This window comes from Canis aureus, chromosome 27, assembly GCF_053574225.1.
Source record: "Canis aureus isolate CA01 chromosome 27, VMU_Caureus_v.1.0, whole genome shotgun sequence".
Classification (NCBI taxonomy): domain Eukaryota; kingdom Metazoa; phylum Chordata; class Mammalia; order Carnivora; family Canidae; genus Canis; species Canis aureus.
The window spans coordinates 33,383,412-33,410,221 of NC_135637.1; the positions used below are offsets into that span (position 1 = coordinate 33,383,412).

Genomic DNA, 26,810 nt, shown 5'->3' on the forward strand with positions numbered 1-26,810 from the left:
GGCTTCGGACGCCCCCTGGCGGAGGTTCTGGGTTCAGGTGGCCCAGGGCCTTCCTCGGGCTTGTTTCTTCTCCGCTCTATCCCTCCCCGGGTCCCCCCCTCGCCCCCCACCCCCGAGGCCGCAGGAGGGGGTCCGGAGCCTGGCCTGGCCCCTCGTGCCCCTCCCGTGCTGGCTTCCTCCGATCCCCTCCCTATTTCTCCCCTGGCTCTGGGACAGCAACAAACTCCGCTCCCTGCCTTCGGTGGTGGGTTGTTTGCTTTTTTTGAAGGTTTTTAAATTCACTTATTCATGAGAGACACAGAGACGCAGAGACAGGCAGAGGGAGAAGCAGGCTCCTTGCTGGGAGCCCGATGCGGGACTCCATCCCACGACTCTGGGATCAAGACCTGAGCCCAAGGCAGACGCTCAACCGCTGAGCCACCCAGGCGCCCCTCCGTGGTGGTTTTGGAAGGGGCTCGGGCCGTCGCCCCGTGTCGCCCCCGAGTCAGCCCTGGGCATTTGCAGCACTGGCCGGTCCCCGGGAGCACACCGCCGGCCGGGCGCAGGCAGGGCGCGCAGACCCGGCGACCCAGGGCGCTCGAGGAGGAGCAGGCGCCCGCGCTCGGCCCCGCCCCGGGGCGTGTCTCCCAGGCCCCGCCCCTCGCGCCCGCGGTCAGCCGAGCCGGTGCGTCGCCGGGACGGAGCCGCTGGGGCTGTCGCCGTCTCCGGCTGTCGCCGTCTCCGCCTGCGCTAGGCAGATCTCGCCGCCGCCACCATGCCCCGGGGGAGCCGCAGCGCGGCCGCCCGGCCTGCCAGGTGCGCGCGGGACCGAGGGGTGGCGGAGCGCGGGGACTCCCGCCCGGGCGCCGCGGCGTGACCTTGGCGGCGGCTGCGCCATCTTGGGGGGAGGGGCGGGGCCGCAGCCGCGCCGGGGTCGGTGGTCGCGCGTCCTCGGGGGAGGGGGCCGGGGCCGGCGGGGACTAACCCTACCCTCGCCCGCAGCCGCGCCGCCGCGCCCTCTGCGGCCCCGCCCGCGCCCCCGCCGCCCTCGGCCGCCGCCGCCGCCGCCGCCCCGTCGGGCCAGCCCGGCCTGATGGCGCAGATGGCGTCCACGGCCGCGGGGGTGGCGGTGGGCTCGGCCGTGGGGCACGTCGTGGGCAGCGCCCTGACCGGAGCCTTCAGCGGGGGCAGCTCGGAGCCCGCCCAGCCCGCCGCTCAGCAGGTGAGCTCGGGAGAAACCGAGGCCGACTTCTGCTCAGGGCCGCGTGGGCGGCGCTGCCTGGGCCTCGACTTCTCCCAGGAAGGGTCGTCCTCCTCCCCCTGCTTTTGGCCGCCTGTCACTCACGGCAGGCTCCCTCTGCCCCTTACCTGAGGCCACGGGCCCTGGACAACCAGGGATCAAACGGCCCTTTAAGAATGGGGAAACCGAAGCCCCGAGCGGTGCGAGACGGGCCCAAGGGAACCCAGTCCTAGCGGAGGTGAGAGCTGTTGAAGTTCGGAGTCCCTGCCCTCCCTATTCCCGGGTTATGCCCTGTAGTCCGGACATCCAAGGGCAAGGGATAGCCAGCAGCTCTGGGCCTTTTTCTGCTCACCTGTCCCCTACTGGGCACCCGACAGGCCCTGAGCCAAATGTGGCTTAGTGGCAGGGTCAGGGGTCAAAAGGATCGTTAATGGCTGAGCCTGGAATTGGCTACAATTTGCGGAGGTGGGGCTTATATTCCAAGAGTACAAGCACAACACTTGGCTTTTCTAGAGCCTTCTCTCACCTCTCAGGCCCTCCTACCTGCTCAGGGAGCCCGTATTGAAGCAGTTGAGAAATGCTGTCCATACTGGCACTAGCATCAGCTCAGGGGGTTTGACAGGGCTGTGGGCTCCTTCTGTTACACAGATGGAGCAGCCGAGGCTAGACGGGGCAGGCTGGCCCTGAGTCACTCAGCCTGCCAGGGATCCCGGGGGCACCTGGGCTGGGGGTGTGGGGAGGGGCAGGCAGCCCCCAGCTGGAACCCACTTCTGGGTGCCAACCTGGAGCTGACCTTGCTGCCTCTTGTGCCATACGCTAGGCCCCCACCCGCACTGGGCCCCAGCCCCTGCAGATGGGGCCCTGCGCCTACGAGATCAGGCAGTTCCTGGACTGCTCCACCACTCAGAGTGACCTGTCCCTGTGTGAGGGCTTCAGCGAGGCCCTGAAGCAGTGCAAGTACAACCACGGTGAGCAAGCAGCCCCTGACCCAGGCAGGAGCGGGAGGGGCAGTCCCTCTTCCTGCACCTGCAGGCTGACCACCAGCCTGTGCCACCCCTCTCTCTGCAGGTCTGAGCTCCCTGCCCTGAAGAGACAGGTACGGACTGGTGCAGATCCCTGAGCCAACCCTGCACCCACCTTCACCCCTTCACCGACAGCCGGACCATGACCTCAGATTGTACCCATGTAGCTGGGATTGGGAATGAGGAGGGGGGTTTCTCACCTCACAGATGACCGGAGACGCAAATGTGCAATTAAAAGAGTTTATTTTAGACCATAGCCTACTGTGTGCCCTCTCACTAGCCTGTCTGCTGGGGTGGGGTCAAAGGAGCATGGATGGATGTCCCTACCTGAAGCTGGCATCCAGGGTGGGGAAGGGGGAGGAGCCCTGTTGTAATCTGATGACCTTGGACAGTCCAAATAGGAGTGAGGCATTAGCAGAGACCCCAAGGGCATGACTCTGGGGACTGGAAGCCCTGGAGGAACCTGTTGTCTCCCACGCTCAGAGATACTTGCCCCCTTCACCCTCCTTGTCCCTTCTGCCTCTGGATCCCTTTGTCTGCACCCAAAGGGGCCCCTTTGGTCTGTGACCTTGTCCCTCCAGCTGATGTAACTTCTCAGTAAGTCTAGATTTTGCAAGAAGAATGCCCCTGGGCTGCTCTTTGGGCCTGATCACACACGGCAGAGGTCACAGCCAACCCCCTTGGATCAGAGTCCAGCTCAGCCGCTTGGCCGTGATGTGCCAGGTCACGGGACCTGCCGGAACAGAGGACAGATTTCACTATCACATGCTCTGTGCTGCCACCTTCGTTGAGTTCATCAACTGTGCATTGAGCACCTACTGCATGCCAGGCTCTACTCAATATCTCCAGGGCACCGAGGACGCTCCTGCCCTTGGGTACTTAGAGTCCAGTGGAGTGGTGGGATGTCTCTTGGTACAGTGTGTTCCACCTTGTGGGTATTAGTGTGTGTGTGTTTGCTGGGGTAGGGGGGATCTCGGTGTTTGGGGTCTATGTCTCAGCACACATAAGCCTGTCCCGTGAGACTTTGGGGTGTGATCATCCCCCCAGGTGCCTATGTCTCCTCCTTACCTGGCTGGCTCCTGGCCCCCACTAGCGTGTCCTGGATGGCAGGGAGCCCATCCTGCGTGATCTTGAAAGGGGGCCTTGCTCCTGATGGCCACGCCGTGTGCTCGTGCGCCTCCTCCGACCATCACTCGTGGGGTGTAGGCCTGACAGGCAGTGAAGCTCCTCTGGAAGGCCCAGGAAGCCTTACCTATGGGTGCTAGGGAGAAGGTGCACCTTCCCCCTGGGGCTCAACTGTGACACTCACCTGCTAGCTCTGGATACTGGTCATCCAGGTTCTCCAGTAGGGACTCATAGCGGGTGGGGGTCCCACCTTCCCCCTCTGTGGAGGGAGTAAGACCCAATTCCTGACTGGCCTGGTGGTCCCCACCTCCACCTTTCACTCTGGGCCTGGCTGAGGTCAATAAGGCATTTGATGGGAAGGGTCAGGGCTAGGTCCTTGCCAAAGTGGGGGGCTGGCCAGGGCCTTGAGTGGTCTCTGGACTGCTGCCCCCGCATCCCATCAGAACTCCAGGGGGAATCTTGGGCCCCACTTACTGATGATCTTCACAAGGACATAGGTCCCACGCTCCTGCAGCCGGGGGCTGCCCATGGAAGGGGCCTGGGAAGCCCCCTCCAGTCTCTCATCCAGGCTTACCAGATGCCCATCCTCAGCCAGGAGGGCAATGGTTGCTGGGAAGATAGGGAGGCAAGGCCAGGCTGGCACCTCTGTCTGGAGGCCCTTGGCCCCTCCTCCCCAGCACCCTTCCCTGCCGCCTCACCATCTGGAGGCACCTGCCCTCTCTGCCTCAAGTGGGTTGTGAGGGTCACCAGGCTGCACCAGGTGTTCACCAGCTCCCAGCAGCCAGCTGTAGGGGCGGGGCAGAGGTGAGTGAATGGGCCCCTCTGCTTCCCCCAATCTGGGACCATCTGTCTCCCTTTCATCTCTTTTTTAACTAAAGCAGGGAATAGGGCTCCAGGATTAAGATTGTACCCTTTTCCATCCATCTCTTGAGATGTTGGTGACCAGGGCACACAGCTCCTGCCTCCTACACTGGATGCCCCCCCTCCTGCTCCAGGGCTGCCTCTGCACAGGACCTCCCTCCAGCACCAGACCCCCCACCTCCCACCAGAAATCCAGGAATCTGCAACTGTGGCTAGAGCTTTAGGTGCCTGATGTGCCTGCCCTGAAGCTTGAGGACCACCGACCGAATTAGAGATTGCATAATTTAAAAACACACCCCAGGGTGATGTGGATGCTCTCCTAGAGGAACCCATAGGAATTTCCCAGGATGCAGCCATCGGGGTTGCCTCTCAAGGGACTCCAAGCATTCACTCTGCCTCCTCATTGAGCTGTTTCCCTAAATTGCCCCATCCTCTTACCCAAGTGGATCCCCTTTCCCCATATTGCCTCCCCAATCTCCCCCAGAGCAGAGGGAAGCAAACCTCTGAATGTGCCATCCCCTACCCACCTGTAGGGACAGGGGACCCCACTTACCTCCAAACATCACTTTGATAAACATGGCTGCAGGGGAGAGGAGACAGATGTGGGGGCTTTGATCCCCTAACCCTCGACTTCCTGAGTAAGGAAGGATCTGGGGCTGAGATCTATTCCGGGGGGGGGGAGGCCTGCCAGGAAATGTGTATGTGTGGGGGGATCGGTGGGTGGATCCAGGCTTGGGTCCTTGCTTGGCCACTCTTGGGGCTGGACACCAGTGTAGAGGGGTCCCTGCAGCTAGTCTAGGACCCTTGGCCTCCTCTTCCCCCCGCCTGCTCAGTCCAAGCAGCCAGAGGAGACTGAGGCCCTCACAGCTTCCAAGCTGGTCTCCATGGCAGTGGCAGCTGCCAAGTCATCTAGGCAGGAAATGCCTTCCCCCACAGTATCCCAGTAACGAGATCTGGGGCGGGAGTATGGGCACTCCCTAAGGCAGGGCTACAGTGGGGCCTCAAGCCTTGTGGTCCAGGGTTGGCCCAAGACCACACCTTCCCCCCTCCCCCCAGTAGAGACCAAGCTCCCAGGCTGAAAGAGGGGGAGATTCCTGGATGGGGGTCCCTGGCCCTGGCAAAAACCCCACTAGGAGCTGGTAGGGCTGTGGCCAGGGCAGAAGCGAGGGATCCTCACCAACCTTGCGGTTCCCTACCTTCTCCAGGCCTGCTTCCTTGTGCTGGCTGTTTTTCTCTCCCCCCCTGCCCTCCCCCTCACCTCCGGCCTCCCCTCTCTTTCCTTCTCTGTTTCGCTCCTTGTTTGGTCAAGTTTATTGAGGTATGATGCACATACAGTAAGATTCACCCTTCTCCAAGTTTTGACAAACCTCATAAAGCCACCACCACAGTCGGGAGGCAGATCACTTCCCTCACCCACCAAAATTCCTTTAGGCTCCCTTTATAGTTGGTGCCAGTCCCTAGCAACTGCTGCTCTGTGTTCAGCCCCTGCCTTTTCCAGAATTGTATAAAGGGAATCACACAGCATGGAGCCTTTGGAGTCTGGTTTCTTTCACTTCGCATGAGACTCACTCAATAGCTCGTTCCTTCTTACTGCTCAGGAGGGTCCTGTTGCCTGCATGTGCCAGTTTGTTGATCCACTCACTTGCTGTTGTTTGGATTGTCTCCAGCTTTTTGCAATTATAAATAAAGCCAGAAGAGACATTGGCAGACAGGATATTGTGTTCCTCTCCTCTCCATCCATGCCCATCCTTTCTTTGACTTTCTCTCCCTTTCTCTCCATCTTCTTTCCTTCCTCCCCCTAGTGGCCCCTCTGTCTCTATCTCTGTCTCCTGCCCCCTCTCCATGAGCCCCTACCAGACCCCTTCAGCCAGGGTGCCAGGTAGGTGTCTGGAGCAGGCTCCCAACCTTCGCCAGCTCCTTTTCCCCCAAGATTTTAGAAATGCACCCTCTCCCATGATGATTAGGCTATTTGTCCTGCCCTCTGGGCCGCTGAGTCAGGCTTGTAGCTCACCCAGCATTAGTCTGCCTCTGGATAAGCAGCTCAGTGCTTCCACCGGTACAAAGGGGGGAGTAAGAACACCGCTCAGCAAAGTTCTTGTGAGGATTAAACATGGTAACACTTTTTAAATTTATTTTTAAGTAGACTCCACACCCAGTGTGGGGTTTGAACCCTGAGATTAAGAGTTGCATGCTGTACAGACTGAGCCAGCCAGGCGCCCCTTAAACATGATAACGCTTTAAAATGCTACCTCCGTGCTCAGTATGTAGCAAGTGCTCAGAATCAATACTGTGCAAAAACAAGTAGTGTTTCCCAGATTTATTTAAACACTGGACACTTTCTTCCTGGCACACTGCTGTCACTGGGCACCTGGGTCTGCAGAACACAGCTCAGGTGGGGTTGCAACCAAATTCCAGAAGGGTTCACGCCGAGCCCTGGAATGTCAGCTCCAACAACCATCACTGTTGTCCCAAGGCAATGTCAGTGCTGACATGAAGTAGTCTTTGATCTTGAGTGTCTGGGACATGCCCTAAGGAGGTGCTAGAAATGGGACTCATTGGAGAAGGGCTTTGTAACCTCCCCCGAGGGAGCTTTCAAGGCTTTGAGTTAATGAGAGCACACTGTTTTAATTACTTTTATTATTATTTAGGTATGCTAAGACCAGCGGACCAGGAGATTGCCACCGAGAGGCAGTTTGTTCCCCTCAGACCTCTAGAGGAGGGGGCAGGCCACACCACAGAGGGCTGCATGGGGAAGCACCTGGTAGATTAGAAGGCAGAGGGCGAGAGGGAGCCACGTGGTTTCTGAGGGAAAGAAGAGGTAGAGTAAGCAGGCTCTAGTTTGAATCATTTTAGGGCCCTGGGGCCTCCGGGCTGTCCCTGTTCATCAGGTACCTGGCGCTGGGTAAGGCAGGAGGACAGGGGCCCAGAGTATGAGAGCCATAGAGGAAGTGGTTGGGGGTGTGGGCTCTGGATTGGTTTACATTTGCTAAGTGTCTGCTCAGGGGGGTTATTTACCATTTCTAGGAATTGGCTAGCCCTGGGAGAGTCAGTCCCTCCAAGGTCAGCAAGGCCCCAGATATCAAAGCATCAGAAAACAGAAAATGTGAGGCATGATTAATATATGCACAGTGCCTGGCACTGAGCAAATAAATCCCATCTGCTTCTTCACATCCCTTGGGCTGGCACTATGATCATCTTCATTTTCCAGACAAGGGACCAAACTTGGCTGAAGTCATGTAGTTAAGGAGGATCTGAGGGGCTTCTGGGTGGCTCAGTCAGTTAAGCATCTGCCTTTAGCTCAGGTCGTGATCCTGGGGTCCTGGGGTGGAGCCTCACATCAATCTCTCTGCTCTGCAGGGAGCCTGCTTCTCTCTCTCCCTTTGCAGCTTCCCCTGCTTGTGCTCCCTCTCAAATAAATGAATAAAATCCTTAAAAGAAAAGAAGAGGAGGATCTGAGATTCAAGTTTGAACCTTAATTTGGAAAGTCAGCTCCCTTCTGGCGAATTTAAAGGGATTGACCAATGTCAAGTGCCAGCGAGGATGTCTCTGGAACTCTCCTATCGGTTTGTGGCAGGGCAAATGGGTACAATCATGTTGGGAACACTGGTAGTATCTACTAAAGCTAAATGTACATGTTCCCTACTGCCCAGTGACTCCAGCCCCAGGTGTCTGCTGGAAGAAATAACACCGGTACACCAAAGACATTGTCAGGGTATTTACAGCAGTTTTCTTTTTAATGGCTAAAGACTGGAAAGCTCTCAAATGTCTAATAGGAGAATGGATAAACTATGAATACGCTGTAGCTTATCCACACACAATTATGAGAATGAATTAGGCATTGCTGCACACTATGGATAACTCATGAAGAAGCTGGAACAAAAGGAACACACTATCATTCCATTTAGAGTTGGTGCTCTAGAGCAAGCAAAACCGATCTAAGTGCTTTAAGTCAGAATGATGGTTACTCTTGGGGTTGGAAAGGCTGTTTACTGTTGGGGAAGGCACAGGAGGGAGCCTTCTGGGGAGATGGAAACATTCTAAATCGGTCCCGCCTGGGTGGCTCAGCAGTTGAGCGGCTGTCTTTGGCTCAGGGCGTGATCCTGGGGTTCTAGGATCGAGTTCTGCATCGGGTTCCTGGTGAGGAGCCTGCTTCTTCTCCCTCTGCCTATGTCTCTGCCTCTCCCTCATGAATAAATCTTTTTTTTTTTTTTTTTTTTTTTAAAGATTTTATTTATTTATTCATAGACACAGAGAGAGAGAGAGGCAGAGACACAGGCAGAGGGAGAAGCAGGCTCCACGCAGGGAGCCCGATGTGGGACTCGATCCTGGGTCTCCAGGATCACACCCCAGGCTGCAGGCAGTGCCAAACCGCTGCGCCACCGGGGCTGCCCTTTTTTTTTTTTTTTTTTAAAGAAACATTCTAAATCTTCATCTGGGTAGAGATTGCGGGGGTGGAGATATTTAAAATCATCAAGCCATACACTTAAAATCTGTGCACTTCACCCTACATGAGTCACACCTCAATAAAAAAAGTATCTACCTGCCTTAACTACATGTGTATAAATGTGTGGATTTCTGGGCTCCTGTTCTCAGAAGATCCTGTGGGGACCAGGACCCTGACATTTGGGAAGATAGGACCCAGCTAATGGGCCCTAGCCACTGTGCCCCCATGCCCCCACCCCTAGCAATGGGCTGATTTGCATGCCTTGTCATGGTCCAGGGGCTTCCCCTGCCTGTGCTCTGAAGCACCTGGAGTGCTCTCAACAGAACGACTCCTGTCTGCCTTTCTGCCTCTGGCCATGGCCTGCTGGCATCTGGCCCTCCTTCTGACTGGGGCCCTCCTGTCAGGTGAGCTTCCCCTAGGCCTGGCTCACCTGAGTGGGGTGGGGGATGGCACTGGCACCAGAGGGCCCCTGCAAGGAAGGAAATCGATGTGGGCAGTGGGAGGGTTTTAGAAGGGGCATTAAGGTGGAGGGGACATGGGGCTCCGTGTGGGCCTCAGTTTTCCCATTTGCAAAGGACCAGATTGTTAGGATCATTTCAGATTCTGATTCTTTGGGGTCTCAGAAGAGACTGGAAGTGGTCGGTCACCTTTTTTAGTTTTTCACGTGGGAAGCTACCCCAAGGGCCTCAGGGACAACTTATCCTTGAGAAGATTCCCAGCAGCCAGTTGTCTGAAGTTGAGCTGATGGGTGGGATAGCCCAGGAGGCCTCCCTGGTGGTGGTAGTCAGAATATGGAAGAGCCAGTGTTACTGAGGGGTAAGAGTCTGCAGGACAAGGAATGGGGGCAGGCAGAGAAGGGCCCAGAGGCCACCAGTCCCACACTCTGAACTCTAGGTGCTCAACTGAACACATTCTTGGTAATGTAGCACAAATGAGGACTTGGGGGTTGCCAACTTTGTGCCCCATCTAATCTCAATTCCATGGCACCGGGCTATGAGCCTTTTGGGAGTCAGAGTCTCCTTTGAGTCTGACCAAGCCTTCACGGGGTAGGGACAGGAAGAAAGGAGCCCATGGGTCTTTCTCTCTCAGTCTTTCAGCCAGGCTTGGCCCAGCCAGATGCACTGCTGTTCTTCCCAGGCCAAGTGGCCCAACTCTCCTGCATGCTCAGCCCTCGCCATGCCACCATCGGGGAGTACGGTGTGTCTTGGTATCAGCAACGGGCAGGCAGTGCCCCCCGCTACCTCCTCTACTACCGCTCAGAGAAGGACTACCATCGGTCCCCTGACATCCCTGACCGCTTCTCGGCAGCCACAGATGCTGCCCACAATGCCTGCATCCTGACCATCAGCCCTGTGCAGCCTGAGGACGACGCAGATTATTACTGTTCTGTGGGCTACACATCCTAAGGGTGGAGTGTGGGACAAGTGCTTCATATCTGCTTCTCATTTCTGCACCCTGATCTTGGGTTCCCCCCTCTCTCTGAATCTTGATTTTCCTCCTCTGTAAAATGGGTTAATAATATTAAACATGTGAACAATAACCATTCTGAGGGCCATGAAATTCCTGCTGCAAAAGTGACTGGGAGTGTGGGGGTAGGGATTCTGGGGATTGTTATAGAAGAGGAAGCATCTGAGACCCCTGGGGCGGGCCTGGCCTCTCCACTGGCCCCCAGGGGCTCAGACTGGTAGCCTGGGCTTCCTGTGACCTGAGGAGCTGGAGGAAGAGAAAAAGGAACCAGTTCTTGCTGCTCCTAGCTCTGCATGGCTGGTTGTGGTTCAACGCTCAAGGGGTGACTGGACTGGGTCCTCATGGAGCCCAGGGTGCTAGCTTGGGGGGCGAGGGGAGCTCCTGCCTACTTCTTGATGGGGCAGGGAGGCAGGAGTGAGTATGTGGAGGAGGGTGGAGGCACTCAGAGGCACCTGAGGGCCTGGGGAGGGTGCTGAATGCAGGTGGGCAGCATCTCTCCCGTTAGGAATGTGTGTCCTACTGGTTTCCAGTGTCAGGGCTGTGCCCCTCTCCCGCACCGGCTGTCCCACAGGCAGGGAAGGCTGAGCAACTGGATCGAGTGGGGAGACTGGGTGGAGGGGCAAGTCTTATCAGAAGCAGAGCTGAGCGACTGGGGGTTGGGGGGGATGTTCAAGAACACACTCCTCTTCCTTCCTGGGTCCCCAAGAGGCACCTCATGTCTGGCGGTCATCCCTCACGCGCACTGGAGTTGGGGGGTCTCCAGGGTGCAGCCTACACTCCCAGCCGTCTCCTGGGCCCTCCCTGGGCCCCTTCTCATCTCCGACTCTGCAGGCAGGACCAGGGCTACCCAGGAGGGGGGATCACACAGGCCCCTGGGCCTGCGCGGGGTGACGGGCTCCACAGCTTGGGGAACCCCTTCCCTTCCCCCGAAGACCCCAGCCGCCGCGGGGGCCTCGGGCTCGGCCCTGCCCCAGGAGGTCGCAGCGGGAGCTGGGCGGCCCGCCCCGCGCGGCCTCAGTCGCCTCTTATGCACCCCCGCCGACGGCCGACGAGCCGTTTCCGCCACGCCCAGGGACGCCCAGGGGACCGCCCGGGGAGCGGCTCCCGCCGCGCGGCACCAGCCGCTCCGCGCGGACTCCCGGCGCCGCAGGACCACCGAGACGCGGGGACCTCCGCGCGGCCTAGAGCGGTCCCGGAAGTGCCCGCGGGCGGGGGGCGGGGCTCCGGGCGCTCGGGCCGCCGCGGGCTCCGCGTCAGCAGCCGCCGCGGAGCGAGGCCGGGTCGGCCGCGGGTTGGAGCGGCTCAGGTGCGGCCCCGCCCCGCCCGCCCGCGGCCCCGCCCCGGCCCAGGTGAGCGGCCCCGCCCCGGCCCAGGTGAGTGGCTCGGCGTCAGCCCTCGTGACCACCTGTCCCCCGGTGGCCCCGGGTGTGGGCGGCCCCATCGGTGGGAGGCGTGGAGGGCGCCCGCTGCGGCGCTCGGGCGGCGCGTGCGTGTCCGCGGCCCCTCGCGGGCCTCCAGCCAGGAAACCCTGAGCGGACCGAGGGTGTCCTGGGTGCCCAGGCCCGGGGGCTCCCCGAAGCACAAGGTGACCTGTGCAGGAGGAGCCGGGGAAGGCCCCGAGAGAGATGGGAAGATGGGGCTCCAGACCTTTGGATCTTCGGTCCTAAAACACTTAAAACATTGTTGAGGACAGATACAGGATTGCCAACTTCCCAGAGTGGAGACTTCAGCATGTAGGTGGCCCATAGTGGGAATGGAAAACCCCTAAGGAGGGAACTTTGGAGAAACACCACGACTTAACAGGTGGGTGGAGGAAGAGTTGCGATCACGGATACCCAGAGAAGGGGATCAGAGAGCATGAAAACTGTGGGGAAAAGTTTCAGAAACGAAGGGAATAAAGCAGGGAGTGGGAGGGAGGTGGGGGGGGGGTTCAAAACCTCGAGGTGTTCAGACAGGCAGGGTGGGTTTAACGCAGGGGTGGGCCTGTCGTGTCACACCTTCCAGGTTTTCAAGAGAAAGCCTGAAACCTACTGAGCTTCCAGTGTTGGCAGCTAAGTCAAACAAAAAGAAAAAGTTCCAACTCTTTTCAAGCCAAACAAAACGTGTCTGTGGCAGGATCCCCAGGCTGCCAATTTGTGACTTCTGAAATGAAGGGTTTTGAGAAGGGAGCTATTGGTGAGCACGGCCAAAAGGGGTGGGCAAGTGAGGTCTGAGAAGAGAGGGATTGGCCATAAGGAGGTCACTGGATGCCAGAGCTGAAGATGCTGAAGTCCCAGCTGAAATTGGAAACTTTAAATTTTGTCTCCGGGCAGTACACAGTCCTGTGATTTTTCTCTGGCAACATTTAACGTCTTAGAGGGAATTGACAGAGAACGTTGGTACTTGGCAGCTGGTTGCTGCAGGGCAAGGAGGTAAGGAATGCGATGCTGGCCAGAGTCTATAGTTTGAGCCACGGTAAGAGTCTAAGCTAGACAGGGAAGGGTGTGGACTGGCAGAGGAGAACGTGGGCGAAATTGGTGGGTTGTTAGACCTGATGAGATCAATCTAGAGAACCCGAATGACTGGAGGTTGTGCTTGCTGCACAGGAGGGAAACAGGAGTTAAGCGGTCTAAGAATTTTTGAGAATACTTCAGTTCTGTACTTCTTTTCACACGTGGCCTTTTTTTACTACCTGATAATTCATTTAAAAAATCATTTCCAAATCGGAATGAGTTCCATCAGGACTATGCTGATTAATTTAGTGTGTTTTTTGAGCCTAACTGTCTATGCTTCAGTGTGCTGCCAATAGTACCTTTGTATAGAGTGGTGAGGATTAAATGCGAATGTGTTTATAGAAGGTCTAGTAGTGCCTAGGACATAGTAGATGCTCAATGAACACGAGCTGTTATTATTATCATGGCACCTGGGGTTTCCTTTCAGCTTGCACAGCAATTACTGAATGGGAGGTTCCTGGGGGGCTTCCTCAGAGACCACCACAGTGGGATGGGAGGTGTTCTAGGATCCGTCCTTGTCCCCATGAAAACAACCCCTGTCAACTGGATTCAGCTCTGTTTTTGTCTTTTATTTTTTAAAAGATGATTTATTTGAATAAAGAGTTCTGGGGGACACCTGGGTGGCTCAGTGGTTGAGCGTCTGCCTGCGGCCTAGGGCATGATCCTGGAGTCCTGGGATCAAGTCCCATGTTGGGCTCCCTGCATGGAGCCTGCTTCTCCATCTGCCTGTGTGTCTGCCTCTTTCTGTATGTCTTTCATGAATAAATAAATAAAAATTTAAAAACTGATAAAAAGAGTTCTGTGCCCCCCTCCCCCCCAAAAAAAGTGTGACCATCCATTCTAACACAAAAACAAATAGCTTTTCCTCCATTCAGTCAAGTATATTTTTTACTGTTTTTTTCCTAAAGATTTTTATTTATTCATGAGAGGCATAGAGAGAGAGGCAGAGACACAGGCAGAGGGAGAAGCAGGCTCCCTCTGGGCAGCCTGATGCGAGACTCTATCTCAGGACCCAAGGATCACGAGCAAAGCCAAAGGCACATGCTCAACCATTGAGCCACCCAGGTGCCCCTCAGTCATGTATTCATGCAACAAATGTATGTGGAGATTGTCCTGTTGTGCTGGGGGCTGGGGGTGGGGTATTCCAAAGTGAAGGAGCATAGTACTTACCCTCAGGGGCCTCTCAGGCAGTGGTGGCAAGAGTTCTGCCAGCTGATGTTTGCCATCTGGGGTGGTAAGTGCTGTGATGGACGTGTGCACCGAGCTCTGCAGGTCACTGAGGGGGTGTGCCTGAGATCATCAGTCTTAGGGTACAGAAAAGGGGACATTAGGACTGAGTCTGTGGAGATGAGCCAGTGGTAGTCTGAGAAGGGAGCAGGACCTGTTAGGAGGAAGCAGCAGATAGGGGTATATGGAAGGAGAGGCTGAAGATGGGGCTGGAGGGGCCAGTGTGAAGGAAGGGCTTTGTGAAGGATTTGGGCTGGCACAAGATACTGAGACATAGAATCAGGCCTGTTTTTAGGGTATTTGATACTGGTGTCAATGTAGACAACTGACCAGAAGGAGCAGTAGTAGAAGCTGGGAAGTTGGTGGTCGGTCATTTGGGAGGTGAATATTGAATTAATCCTGGTGAGTTACACTGAAGCCTGAGCTGGAGACTGACAGGGAGGAAGAGACCTCTTTTTTTTTTTTTTTTTTTTTTTTAATTAAAGATTTTATTTAGGGACAGCTGGGTGGGTCAGTTAGTTAAGCGTCTGCCTTTGGCTCGTCATGATTCCGGAGTCCTGGGATCGAGCCCCACGTTGGGCTCCCTGCTCAGCAGGGAGTCTGCTTCTCCTTCTCCCTCTGCCCCCCCCCACCCCCGCTCATGCTTCCTCTCTCTCTCTCTAAATAAATAAGATCTTTTAAAGAAGATTTTGAGAGAGGGTGAGCAAGATTTGAGAGAGAGTGAGTAAGAGAGAGAAAAAGAGCAGGAAGAGGGGGAGAGGGAGAAGCAGACTCCCCACTGAGCAGGGAGCCTGGTGGGGGACTTGATTCCAGGACTCTGGGATCATGACCTGAGCTGAAGGCAGACACTTAACTGACTGAGCCACCCTAGCCCTAAGCAGGGTTGTGGCTTGGGCACCTGGCTGGAGGCGGTTCAGCTAACTGATATAGGAGGGAAGTTTGCATTCTTTCTTTCTCAAAAATGCCCATTCCCAGCATCCTCCACCCTCCATGCGAGAATCTTGCCCCTTTTCCGCAGTGGCTCCACTTTCTGCTCTAGTCCACCTTTCTGAACACCTTCAGCCTTTAGATTCTAGACACCACGGTGTGGCACTTGATTCTACCTGTCTGTCTTTTTTGTAGTTGTTTCCGATATATCAAACTTATCTTTAACTCAGTGGGGATCATCTCAAGGACAAGCGTGGATCTTATACGTTTTTTGTTATGTCCAACATAGATTCTGGCACAGGAAGGAGGCCTGCACTAGGTGCTTGATTTTCAGACTTGACAGTGTCTCTTGTTTTTTTTTCAGATTGCAAGAACAGTAAATGTGTCCGTAAGAAGACCATCTTTCAAGAAATACAGTCTTTGGGGGTGATTATAGATTCACAATGGAGGTTCCTCCAGCAGCTAAGTTTGGTGAGACCTTTGTATTTGAGGATGGGTTAGAGATGCAGCAAGAACTTTTCCCGGAGGAGGACCTGGGAGACCCTTTTCTTCAGGAAAGAGGTTTAGAGCAAATGGCTGTTATTTATAAGGAGATCCCTCTTGGGGAGCAAGGTGTGGAACATGATGAGTATGAGGGCAATTTCAGTCTGTGCTCAAGCCCTGTTCAGCATCAAAGTACCCCCCTGGTAAACAGACCCCAGGATGATGAGATCTTCAGCCAAACCTTCTTCCAGAAATCAGACCTTAGTATGTGCCAGATAATTCACAGTGGAGAAGAACCCAGTAAACACAATACTTGTGAGAAGGCGAGCAGGGCGCACTCAGGACCTAAAGAACCTCACAGAACTGCACCACCAGCAAAACCCTACGCGTGTCGGGAATGTGGGAAGGCTTTCAGCCAGAGTTCACACCTTCTCAGGCACCTGGTAATTCACACTGGGGAGAAGCCCTATGAGTGCTGTGAGTGTGGGAAGGCCTTCAGCCAGAGCTCACACCTCCTCAGACATCAGATAATCCACACTGGGGAGAAGCCCTACGAATGCCGGGAATGCGGAAAAGCCTTTCGCCAGAGTTCAGCCCTCACACAACACCAGAAAACCCACACTGGGAAGAGACCATATGAGTGTCGGGAATGTGGGAAAGATTTCAGCCGGAGCTCAAGTCTCAGAAAACACGAGAGAATTCATACAGGAGAGAAGCCTTATCAGTGTAAGGAATGTGGGAAATCCTTCAATCAGAGTTCTGGCCTGAGCCAGCATCGGAAAATCCACACCCTGAAGAAACCTCACGAATGTGATCTCTGTGGGAAAGCCTTTTGTCACAGGTCCCACCTCATTCGGCACCAGAGGATTCACACTGGGAAGAAACCGTACAAATGTGAAGAGTGTGGGAAGGCCTTCAGTCAGAGCTCCAACCTCATTGAACATCGTAAGACCCACACTGGTGAGAAACCCTACAAATGCCACAAGTGCGGGAAAGCCTTCAGCCAGAGCTCGTCCCTCATTGAACACCAGCGCATCCACACTGGGGAGAAGCCCTATGAGTGTGGCCAGTGCGGGAAGGCTTTTTGCCACAGCTCTGCTCTGATTCAGCACCAGAGGATCCACACTGGGAAGAAACCCTATGCATGCAACGAGTGTGGCAAAGCCTTCCGGCACAGGTCGGCCCTTATTGAGCACTATAAAACCCACACCAGAGAGAAGCCGTATGAGTGTAACAGATGTGGCAAGTCCTTCAGGGGAAGCTCACACCTTATTCGGCATCAGAAAATCCATGCCGGGGAGAAGCTCTAGAAGGAGGAGCTCACACCAAAGCTCCAAACCCTTTCCCAGGTGGAGCCCACACCCCATCGCCTTGTCTGTAAAACCCCACCCACCTTCCTGATCCCAGGGCCGAATGGAAACATGCCAACCCCAGTGCTCCTGGCCCCCCACGCTCGTACCTGGCCAGGTGCTCCACACCTGAGTTTACTGAGTGGGTGGGAGGGTGGAATAATGGGGAGGCCACTGAAACAGAGGCGTGTCCACAAAGAGAGCTGGCCTTCAATTGTTCACATTTGACTCCCAAGCCTGTGAGATTGAATTTTGCTGTTTCTTCACCTTTGTCAAAATCCAGAAGAATAAATACCCAAGGGAGAAAGTTGAGTTAAACACACAAAGATGTCAGATGAACTCTTTAACATCAGCTGCAGTCTGGCACTTTTAGAAGATAGACCTGTGCTCAAAAGTCCAAATCTGCTAAAGAAAAATGAGTCCAAAAGTAGATGCATTAACAGGAAAATGGAATCTTTCACCTGGCTTGGCACTGGTGGGGACAACCAAAACAGGTTACAGAATAAAAGGAGGGTCTGGAAGGATTCATTCTGGGGTTGGGGAACAGGGTGGGGAGCCCCTGGCATGGTCTCTTAATCCCTATTCTGGGTTAGAGTAAGGGTAGTTTCTGGCAGATGGCTCTTTCACAGGATGGTAGAAGTTTGGTCCTGTAGGCCACAGGACATTTGACACTGGCTTTGACTCAGCCTGGCCCAAGGCATTAGCGCCCTCCGGTTATAACCCCTCCACAAGTCTTAGGGCTCCTAAGACCACAGTGTGCCTTGGTCAGCAGCAGGGCCCCCTCTCTGCCCTCCAGTGCTGGGGGGACAGAGGAAGCAGGGTGATTCAGTCATAGGTCCCAGTTCAAATCCCAGTTCTGCCCCTCCTGCTTGGTGATCTTGAGGAAGCTCCAAGGCTCCTGTTTCCCTATCTGTGAGATGGGGATAGTGGGACCTGGCCACATACCTCTGAGGGTGCAAGACTCTTGTTCAGAATGAAACCACCCATGCAAGTGCTTTGGCGACTGGCAGTTGAGGATAGAGACCCAGAGGGACCCTTGTGCCACCCAGAGAGATATTTCCTAAAGACCAGAGAGGCATCCCTGCTGGTTCCCCAGATGGCAGGGCTTGCAGCCCATCCTTTCGTTGAATGAGGGCTTAGGCTTTCCTTTACTCCCTCCAGCCTGCACCCTGGGCTGTGGATGCCCTGTGGGGCCATGTCCCAGCTAGGGACTCTTTCCACATGCCATCCTGAATCTCTCCCCAGCAGCTGTGTGGTCTGAGTAGCCCACGTCCCCATACTTCTCTCTGTCCTCTCCCAGACATTGTTCAGAAAGTACCATTGCCTGTGTCCCGCCTAGACTGGTTCAGTCGGCATCCCCAGAGGTGGGACTCAGATGGTGATGTGTATTTAAAGCTCCCCGGGTGATTAGAACATTCCAGTATGTAGCCAGGGTGTGAGCCCTATGCTAGGCATCCATTTAGCCCCAGCATCTTACAGATGTCAGGCCTGCTTGCCATGAGCAGAGTTTGAAGGTGGCCGTTCTATCTCAGTCCCCGTACTTCCCACCCCCTAAGAATGGGCTCAGGCAGTGCCGTGTCTGGCTGGTTGAGAAGTGCTTGTCTCAGGTCCTCAGGCCTTCGTGTGGCCCCCAGGATTTCTATGGTACTGCCTTCCCTTAGGCTCCTCAGAGGCAGTCTGAGCGATTTTGAAATTTTCCAAAAGTTTACAACTGGAATCCCGACTCCATCTTGGTAATACAGGCTATTTCAGCTAATCAGAAGCTCAGCTTGGCAGTCATGTATAGTTTTGATGAGTAAAAATGGACAAGTTAGTAAGTGGGGCTCGGCAGCCTGGAGATTTTAAGAGGCCAGGTCTCTACCTGGGGGGATCACAGTGGGAGTCCCAGTATAAGAACAGCAGCTGCTCCTGTCCAGCTCGTGTCTGTGTTGTGTGAGTGAGACCTTGAGCCAGCACCCTGGGTCTCCTAGAACCTACTGTACCACTGGCTAGACTGGCCTGCCTGGCTGGCCCCTGGGTATTGTCTGCAGGTGGCCTGCACTGACAGTCTTCAGTCACTTACCAAGAATGCAGAGAGAATCGCGAGCCCTTGCTCAGCGTGGGTGGACAGCAGCCCCCTGCCCAAGATCTACCTCCTTGGCACCCCCAATTCGGCCCTGCCTTGGCCATGTCTGTCCTTATCGGGCAGTCATCAGTTTCCTACCTTTGATGTCTCTCTCCATGTGCTTTCTGCACACCCCAGCCAAATTGATTTTCTTTCTTTTTTTTTTTTCCAAATTGATTTTCTTAAAGCATCTCTTTGCACATGCCACCACTCTCCTTAAAACCAACCCTCAGGGGCTTGCCTGCCCATATGGCCCCATTTCAGCCAATCTGGTTTGCTCCTTCTGAACAGACCACAGAGAGTTCATGCCACCCTCCCCAGACACTCCCTCCTCTCCCAGCTTCTCTCAGCTTATTTTATGCTGTTCTTCATTCTGGAATATGCACTTTCTCCTCTTCCTTGACCCCACACCCTCCTTCTCTTGATAGTTTATGTAACATGGGGATTGAGATCCCTTTTCTTAAGGGTTGACGGATTCTTACATAACCATGGTAGGACCAGGTACTTCTCAAAGTGTGAGCAGAACCTAGTCCCTTCTGTTCACATTCCTCCACCATTTTATGTATTTTTAAATCCTTCAATTTATTTAGGTTTTTGAACAGTGTAATATTACAAGAGAACAGCCTGGTAATATTTTAATTGTCCTTGGATTTAGTTGTCATTTGTTTTTGTTTGGTTGTCTTACATTATTTTCCTTCTTATGGCAGATGTTGAGTGTTGTAAAGCTCCAATCTTGGTCTTGTTTACTAATCGAATGGTTTTGTCAAAGTGTATGTATGCCGTCTGTTTTCTTTCTTTTTTTTTTTTAATTTTACTTACTATTTTACATTTCCAAGATTATTTAGATATAGCTGATCATATTTTTAACGTTTCTAGTAAATGCAGGTACTCTGGTCTACGACTTTTTTTCTTAGAGCTTTTTCTGCACTCTGTCAGTTTGACATGTGCAAATTTTTGATACCATATTAGGAATTTCCTTTTGGCCCAAGTGCTGTTATTTTATTTTTTATTTCCAAGTGATGAATGCATAGGTCATTGCTGTTCTTTCTTATTGTACTGTGGTGTCAACATTTCTAAGTGTCCATAGAACTACTCTGGGCCTGAAGATATGATCAATTTCTATAAAGCGTTTGTGTACTTTCCACAAATGTGTTTGTACTCCATCAGTTCTATTTGTTAACTTGTTTTTAAATTACTTTTATTCAAATTCATACTTTTTCTGTTGTTTACAGTTCTTAACCTGGGGGCTGCAGACTGCCTAGGTGCCCATGGGTGTGCAGATCTATTTTAGAAGCAGCATAGAGGGATTGAACAAAGCTATGTGGTTATGTATATGAATGAATTGTTCGGGGCCAGAGGGTGGGGGGCCTGTAGCATTCACCACAGTTTGGAAAGACTCTGTGACCCCCAAAATAGTTAAGAACAGTCATTGACATGGTCAAATCATGGTCTGATTTTGTGTTTTTTACTTTTTGTATTTCTGTTTCACTTAAATTTGTTTCTATTTTATGTTCGTTGTTGCAATGTTAGATCCGCAGTGTTTTCAAATCCTTTTTGAGAAATAGGGTATCACTAAGTACCATGATATTTGGAGCATATATATTTAATAGTAATATATTGAAAAATCGTGCCTTTAGTGCCCTCTTTGCCTCTTTTAATGCTTCTAGCTTAAGTTTTTCTTTTCCAGATGCCATAATTGAAGCCCCTTGCTTTTTTCAATTTGCATTTGCATGCAAGTTGATTTAGCTCTGCATTTCCTTTTCAAAATTTGTGCATATATTTTGCTGTATATTGTATAAACAGCAAAGTGTCAGATTTTATTCTGATTCTTTCTGTAATTTTTTCTTTTTATACATAAGAAACTCTCATATGATTGTTTAGAGTAAGGCATAATTTATCTTCATATTTATATTTTAACATAGATTAACTCATTTAACCCAAAAAGGCTATGCTCATTTAAGCCCCAATCTCTGTGAGTTATCAGCCACATGTGAAGTATTATTTCTGGGTAGGCTTAGGGTCTGCTGTTGGGCACATCTACTCCTCCCTTTGTCAGTGCCAGGCTCTGTCCTGAGCCCAGTCTTAAAGTCAGCCCCTGGCTCAGTGTTCTTGGCTGTAACATGGAGGAATGATGCCACCTCACACCCCTGTGGAGCTCAGAAGAGTTAGAAATACAAACATGGCAAACTGGGGGTATAGAGGATTATTACACTATTAGTGTTTTGAAATGTTTCTTTAATTTTCTGTTCTTATTCCCAAAGTTCTTTCAGTGTAACTTGGAAGAGTACATCGTGCTTTACTTTTTAGAAAACACTGCCAGATATAGCAAAGAATTAGACATCACAGATCAGTCCCACACTCCCTGAGTGAACCTTTTTGGTAATTTGAATGAGAAGTGGGAGCCTCGATCTCATAACCCCCATCCCCATGACCTGTCTGTCCCAGGTGGGTCCCCTTGTCAGCCTTCCCTTTCCCCCCTCTCCTGTGGCAGGGGCGAGTGGGGGAAGCACTGTCACAATTCGAAAGGCTCAAGAGTATGATCAGTCACTCTGGCCACTCCTGTTGCAGGCGGGAAACGGAGGCCATGACTTAGTGAAAGTGAGGTGCTTTAGTGTCAGATCTCCCAGCAGATGTGGGCAACTGCGGGTGTTATGCTGCAGCCTTAGGCGCTTGTTGCCAGGACTTTACAGAGGTGGTAGGTGGTTTAGTCACTGTAAGCCAAAGTGAAAACCAGGTACTCAGTCTACTCAGAGTTGCTCCCCCCTTGGGAACAAGTGGACATCTACCAACATTATACAAAGTAGATATATATATTTGCCAGAATGCCAATGCACACATTTCCTGGGGGTGGGGAATGAGAACCCTTTGTGGGAGCATCCCATCATCAGTATCTAATAACCCAGGACATGGCATCAGAAAGTTGCCTGGTGAGTGTGGAAGTGGGGTGTCATGACATGGACCATCTCTCCTGTGCCACAGGCCATAGACTTGGACAGCACTTAGAATGCTGGGGCGCTCATGCTGAAGACCCTCCCAGTGCGTGGCCTCCTCCCTGTTGGGTGTCTGCCTTCTGAGGTCCAGAGCGCCTTCTGGTGGCAACCTGCAAACATGCAAAAAGGCTCTTGTGAGAGCTCCCCAAGTGAAGTGTCTTTTAATCCTTGCTTCCATTTGCCACCACTCTTAGCCAGGCTAACTCTTCTTCTCCCTAGAGATAATCAGAAGCACCATGGTTTCTGCCCTCTGGACCTCACTTAGATGTTCCAGGTCCTGGAACCCCTGCAGCGAGAGAGGGAATCAGAAGCAGCCAAGTAATAATTGCTCCTTTTGTAACTCTCACATTGCCTCATCTTTTGAAAGAGGAAGTGACACTTAGCATGGTTCTGGATGGGTCCTCTCCCAGGATCACAGGCATGCTCAAAAGTGAAGAGCTGTCCTGGGCTCTTAGTGGGAGTGGAAGGGGGCACAGTTGCCTCCTGGAGGCTGGTGGGGATTTATTTGGGTCTTACAAATAAAGCCCAAGTCCTCTCCTTTCTTATGATGACTTTTCTGGAGTTCCCCATAGGGGCCTCCCTCTCTGCCCATCTTCCTTTTTACCTGACTGAGCCCTGGAGGGGAGGGACCTGCCACTATGTCCCACAGTGGGCTGCAGACTGCAGCATGTGCTCTGTGAACAAGACACTTATTCCTGCTCATTCTGCATATCAAGGATGTCTTTCAGCCCTCTCTCACCTGTTCTTTTCTCCAGACTTGCTGATTTCAAGCCAGGAGTAAGACACCACGTCCTCCTTGGCCTTCTCATTCATTAATCCCTACTCCAAAAGTCCAGCCCTTAATATCTCTCGATGCCACTTCCTCCTGTCACTTGACTGCTACCCAGGGCTGCCACCATCCACTGGTGGCCCACTGCACTGCCCCCTCCCTGGCCTTCCATGACTAGCATGACTTCTCCTCTGGCCTTTCTCCCTCAGCAGCCAGAGTGATCATTCTCTCAGTCTGCTGGGGTCACTCTCTTCCTCAACCCCCCCATTTGTTTCTATGTAAACCTGTGTTGAGGCCAGCCTGTAGGCCCTTCCTGATGTGACCGTGCCCTCCTCATCCAGCCCCTCCATGCTCTAGCCACACTCAACCCCTGTGTTTCCGAACATGCCTTCCTCTGGTGGGAAGAGAGGGAGGGTGGCTCTCAGGGGATAGCTGTCTCCCACCCACAGAAAGAACATGGGCTGAAGATGGGGCATCCTTCTCCATGGTTAGCTATCCTGAGAAGGGCATGTTCCCCCATCATGCTCTTCCCAGCCCTGGGCTATATTCTAGGTTTCAGGTGCAGCTGAACCAGGGAAGAAAGCCAAGTTCAGGGTGAGGGTCAACACTTTGATTAGTGGAGAATGAAAAGATAGAGCAGTTTCAAAATAGGGTGACTGTGGTCCTCTATGTCTGACTGACACTTTCACATCATCTTGATGTAGGAAAAGACATTAGGGTTCGAAGCTGATGACCAAGAAAGAATTCTTGAAATGTCTTTGGTGCAAAAAGATGATTTTATTAAAGCACATGGACAGGACCCATGGGCAGGAAGAGCTGCACTGGGGTCATGAGGGGTGGCCCATTATACACTCTCAAGCTGGGAGGGGGTTAGGGAGAGCATGAGTCTTTAAGAGATTTCGGAAGCAAGGTTCCCAGGACCTTGAGGAGGCTAGCTATTGTTGGGAAAAGGTCATTTATTACTGTCTGGTAAAACAGTCATGAGACCCTTCAATGGGCCATATGCTTGGGGGATGATTGCTAACAAGTGTCTTGGGGCGGTGGGGAGGGTGGCTCAGAGATCAAGGAAGTTTCTAAAGGAATTTTTATATGGTAAAGTAGACTTACAGGATCCTGGAGGTCGGGCTAAGGTTGCCTTTTGCCCTTAGCAAAGTATTGACATCGAGGCAGTTGAGTCGGTAGAGGAAGGTCACTCTGCCTGTTTCAAGGACTTGTCAGTGGGCTGAAGGTAGTAAGGAAATTTAATAATTTTTCTTCTGCCTTTGTTTCCCACATCATTAAGACCCGGCAAATTTACATATATCCTAAAAATAACTTTGCAAGCACTTGAAGCAACCCCAACTACGGTTGTGCCTGAGCCCTTGCCCTTCACAGCCTAGCTCCTGCCCAGGCTAGCCAGGCCTCTCAGATCCTCGCAGTGACAGAAGCTCACCTTGTCCTCGGTTTCTTCCCAGTGTGATGGAGCCAGGGCCCAGCAGGGATTTTGAAGAAAAGCTGGCTCATTGCAAAGTGAAGTGGAGAAGAGCCTGGGGTCAGTTTCAAGATTGTAACAGGAGACCTTGGTGTTTTGTATTCTCAGGAAGTGATGCAGAGAATGCCGCAGGAGCCTATTTCCCCATAGTAACTGGAGCAGGGGATAGAAAAGGAGACCCGCCAATCCTTGGGGGCTGACGGATCTCCTTGTCTGACACCTCAGTGCATTCGAGGCTAAATATCTGACATGAAGCAAGAGGCCACCAGGGGACACCATGAGCCTGTGCCTAGAGCAACCCGGAGCAGGACCCCGTCCCCCTGCCTAGTGCTCAGCAGCCTATGGGATGCCCAGGAGCTGCCTCCCCTCGGCCTCTCTACAGCAGATCCAGCATCTCCTCCTGGGCTTCAGCCATGCCACTGGTCTGAAGCCAGACCTGCCTGGGGAAGCCCACCTCCAGCTGTGGGGGTCACTGGAAGCCAAGCCTGGGGACTCCCACTAGATGCATGGGTGATACCAGATTTTTACACGTCTCTGCTAGGATCTAACAGAACAAGAGGGCTGTGAATGAAAAAAGCTAGGACAGCTAACCTCATAGCCATCCATGGGGCAGAGTGTGCCAAGTGCAGAGCACACCTTCTTTCCAAGGACACATGGCACAGCAGGGGCACACATGCCGAGCTATAATGAAAGTCTCAGCAGAAGACAAAGGGTTAAAGTAGAAATTATGTTCTTGGAATACAGTACAATGATGCCAGAAACAGAAAAATGCAACAGAGTAAGTGGTGCCACTTCTCCCCCTAGCCAGCATTCACAGGCTGGGACACCAGCAGCAAAAATGTGTTTCCCATCCACACAACTCCAGGCTCTGCTAGTTTAGAGGTTTTCTTCCCAAGAGAAGTATGCTTCTTCCAAGGACACGGTGAGAGTCAGCCTCCTTGACCACTGTGGGCATCTCATGCCAGTGAACAAAGGCCTGGGCGATGAGCCTATTGGTATTGGTATGAGTCAGGAGGACTGTGACTGGAACTCTTAAGGCTTCAGGGCACTTTCATCCTGTGATGACAGTTCACGCCAGCTCCTCCTGAATCCTTCAGTCAGAAGTGGTCATGTCCTATATCCTCAGGGATGGAGATTTGGGTAATCCTGACCAGCTGCGGGGCTCCCTGAGGGCAAAGGGAACACAGAATGGGCAGTGGAAGCAATAAACACCAGCTCCAGCCAGGTGAACAGGTGTAGAAAGGAGTTAGTAGTTCCCAGTATTTCTATGTGAATATACATGCATTTATTTACTTATTTACTTTTAAGCTTGTATTTATTTAGTTATTTTTTTTAGAGAGAGCATGGGCACATGTGCGTGCAAGAAAGAGGGGGATGGGGTGGGGAGAGGGGCAGAGGGAGAGGGGGAGAGAGGATCTCAACCAGGCTCTATGCTGAACATGGAGCCCAACACCAGGCTTGCTCCCACAACCCTGAGATCATGATCTGAGCTGAAATCGAGTCTGATACTTAACCCACGGAGCCACCCAGCTCTCCCTACTGTTAAGATTTTAAATAATCTCTACACCCAACATAGGGCTCAAACTCACCATCCAAAGATCAAGAGTCTCATGCTTGTCCAACAGAGCCAGCCAGGTGCCCCTGCATGCATTTAAAACAGATGCCATACCGTGTCCCTACAATCTAACACTAGTTGTGTAAAGAGTGAGTAAACTTCTCTTTTGATATCTAAGTTACAGGATATCAAGGGTGTGTGTGTGTGTGTGTTGACAAAGATTCTTTCCTTGACCAAACTGTAGTCAGGCTCCTGGACCTTCTCCTAGGCCCATCTGTTCACTTCCTTCTAAAAATCTGTTCTCATTTTTAAAAAAGATTTTATATATTTATTCATGAGAGACACAGAGAGAGAGAGGCAGAGACACAGGCAGAGGGTGAAGCAGACTCCATGCAGGGAACCTGACGTGGGACTCGATCCCGGGTCTCCAGGATCACACCCTGGGCTGCAGGCGGCGCTAAAGCGCTGAGCCACCCAGGCTGCCCTCATTATTGTTTTTTTAAGTAGGCATCACATCTAGTATGGAGCCCAACACGGGGCTCGATCCCACGACCCCGAGACCATGACCTGAGCTGAAATTAAAAGTCAGACGTGTAACTGAGTCACCCAGGCACCCCATCTAAAATCTGTTTTTTAAAGCAAGAACTCTCTGAAGTCAGTTTTACCAGAATCCCTCACCTTTGATATTGATTGGGTTCCCCACCCTCCACCATCCCCCAGGTGAGGTCTGATCATCCTGGCCTGTCTTCAGCGAAGAATCCTGTTAGGTCAGGTTAGCCAGGAACCCCTTACCCATGATATCCTTTCTTAGAAACCTTCCGTTCACTGCCCCTCCCCCTGCCCGCTTGCCCATGCTGTACTTGAATGGAGCCTGGCTCTATACCTGAAAGCGTTCCTCTCTGTTGCAATAGTTCTTGGATAAAACCTGTTTTTGCCACTTTAATTTGCTGACCTTAAAAATAAGGCAGTGACAGTTATTTTACCAGCAAAAATGGCATTACGTGTAGCAGAGAATTGCAATTTGGGACAAGTAAGCTATGGCAGAAATCATAGGCTAGTCTAGCAAACAAAATAGAGGAACATTATTTAATGGAAAAGAAAGAAAAAGTTGGGAGGGATTGTTTTAAATGAAAGTCCATTGGAGAAAGGCAAGAGTTCAGGGTGATGGCCATTTTCACTGCCCGAGTTGCTGGGGTGGTCGATTTTTTTTTTTTTTCCTTGTAGGAAATGCAATGTATGTCTTTTTCCTGTGGGTCTGTAATTACAGATTCTTTTTTATTGGGGATTCTTCTTTGGGGCAAGTCT

At 52.6% G+C, this 26,810-nt stretch overlaps 4 protein-coding genes across 6 annotated transcripts; 3 read left to right on the forward strand and 1 right to left on the reverse strand.

The window, feature by feature from the left end:
• Positions 1–633: 633 nt before the first annotated feature.
• Positions 634–2,497, forward strand: CHCHD10 (coiled-coil-helix-coiled-coil-helix domain containing 10). Its single transcript, XM_077874556.1, has 4 exons — positions 634–795; positions 982–1,201; positions 2,040–2,187; positions 2,288–2,497. Exons 1-4 carry the CDS (start codon positions 755–757, stop codon positions 2,305–2,307), a joined length of 429 nt encoding a protein of 142 aa, XP_077730682.1. The 5' UTR covers positions 634–754; the 3' UTR covers positions 2,308–2,497.
• On the reverse strand, positions 2,324–5,461 carry C27H22orf15 (chromosome 27 C22orf15 homolog). Of its 2 annotated transcripts, XM_077874554.1 has the most exons (7): positions 5,424–5,461; positions 4,781–4,807; positions 4,065–4,151; positions 3,841–3,975; positions 3,551–3,625; positions 3,310–3,470; positions 2,324–2,974 (listed from the first exon to the last, which is right to left on the reverse strand). In XM_077874554.1, the coding sequence occupies exons 2-6, from the start codon at positions 4,803–4,805 to the stop codon at positions 3,331–3,333; spliced, it is 462 nt and encodes a 153-aa protein (XP_077730680.1). In that variant the 5' UTR covers positions 4,806–4,807; positions 5,424–5,461; the 3' UTR covers positions 2,324–2,974; positions 3,310–3,330. The 2 variants fall into 2 exon arrangements, with proteins under 2 accessions (XP_077730680.1, XP_077730681.1); XM_077874555.1 differs by lacking the exon at positions 4,065–4,151 and having other exon boundaries at positions 5,424–5,447.
• Positions 5,462–8,604: 3,143 nt separating this feature from the next.
• VPREB3 (V-set pre-B cell surrogate light chain 3) lies at positions 8,605–10,206 on the forward strand. Its single transcript, XM_077874557.1, has 2 exons — positions 8,605–9,075; positions 9,761–10,206. The coding sequence occupies exons 1-2, from the start codon at positions 9,027–9,029 to the stop codon at positions 10,075–10,077; spliced, it is 366 nt and encodes a 121-aa protein (XP_077730683.1). The 5' UTR covers positions 8,605–9,026; the 3' UTR covers positions 10,078–10,206.
• Positions 10,207–11,450: 1,244 nt separating this feature from the next.
• Positions 11,451–20,356, forward strand: ZNF70 (zinc finger protein 70). Of its 2 annotated transcripts, none has more exons than XM_077874559.1 (2): positions 11,451–11,511; positions 15,149–20,356. In XM_077874559.1, exon 2 carries the CDS (start codon positions 15,228–15,230, stop codon positions 16,575–16,577), a length of 1,350 nt encoding a protein of 449 aa, XP_077730685.1. In that variant the 5' UTR covers positions 11,451–11,511; positions 15,149–15,227; the 3' UTR covers positions 16,578–20,356. The 2 variants fall into 2 exon arrangements, with proteins under 2 accessions (XP_077730685.1, XP_077730684.1); XM_077874558.1 differs by lacking the exon at positions 11,451–11,511 and adding an exon at positions 11,600–11,941.
• Positions 20,357–26,810: the final 6,454 nt, after the last annotated feature.

Excerpts from the sequence above, each read along its gene's own strand:
- CHCHD10 (XM_077874556.1), top strand. The coding sequence starts at position 755 with ATGCCCCGGGGGAGCCGCAGCGCGGCCGCCCGGCCTGCCAG. Across the intron at positions 796-981 it reads GCGGCCGCCCGGCCTGCCAG|CCGCGCCGCCGCGCCCTCTG; the intron begins GTGCGCGCGGGA and ends CCTCGCCCGCAG. Across the intron at positions 2,188-2,287 it reads GCAGTGCAAGTACAACCACG|GTCTGAGCTCCCTGCCCTGA; the intron begins GTGAGCAAGCAG and ends CTCTCTCTGCAG.
- C27H22orf15 (XM_077874554.1), bottom strand. The coding sequence starts at position 4,805 with ATGTTTATCAAAGTGATGTTTGGAG. Across the intron at positions 4,152-4,780 it reads TATCAAAGTGATGTTTGGAG|CTGGCTGCTGGGAGCTGGTG; the intron begins GTAAGTGGGGTC and ends CCGCCCCTACAG. Across the intron at positions 3,976-4,064 it reads AGGGCAGGTGCCTCCAGATG|CAACCATTGCCCTCCTGGCT; the intron begins GTGAGGCGGCAG and ends CTATCTTCCCAG.
- VPREB3 (XM_077874557.1), top strand. The coding sequence starts at position 9,027 with ATGGCCTGCTGGCATCTGGCCCTCCTTCTGACTGGGGCCCTCCTGTCA. Across the intron at positions 9,076-9,760 it reads GACTGGGGCCCTCCTGTCAG|TCTTTCAGCCAGGCTTGGCC; the intron begins GTGAGCTTCCCC and ends TTTCTCTCTCAG.
- ZNF70 (XM_077874559.1), top strand. The coding sequence starts at position 15,228 with ATGGAGGTTCCTCCAGCAGCTAAGTTTGGTGAGACCTTTGTATTTGAG.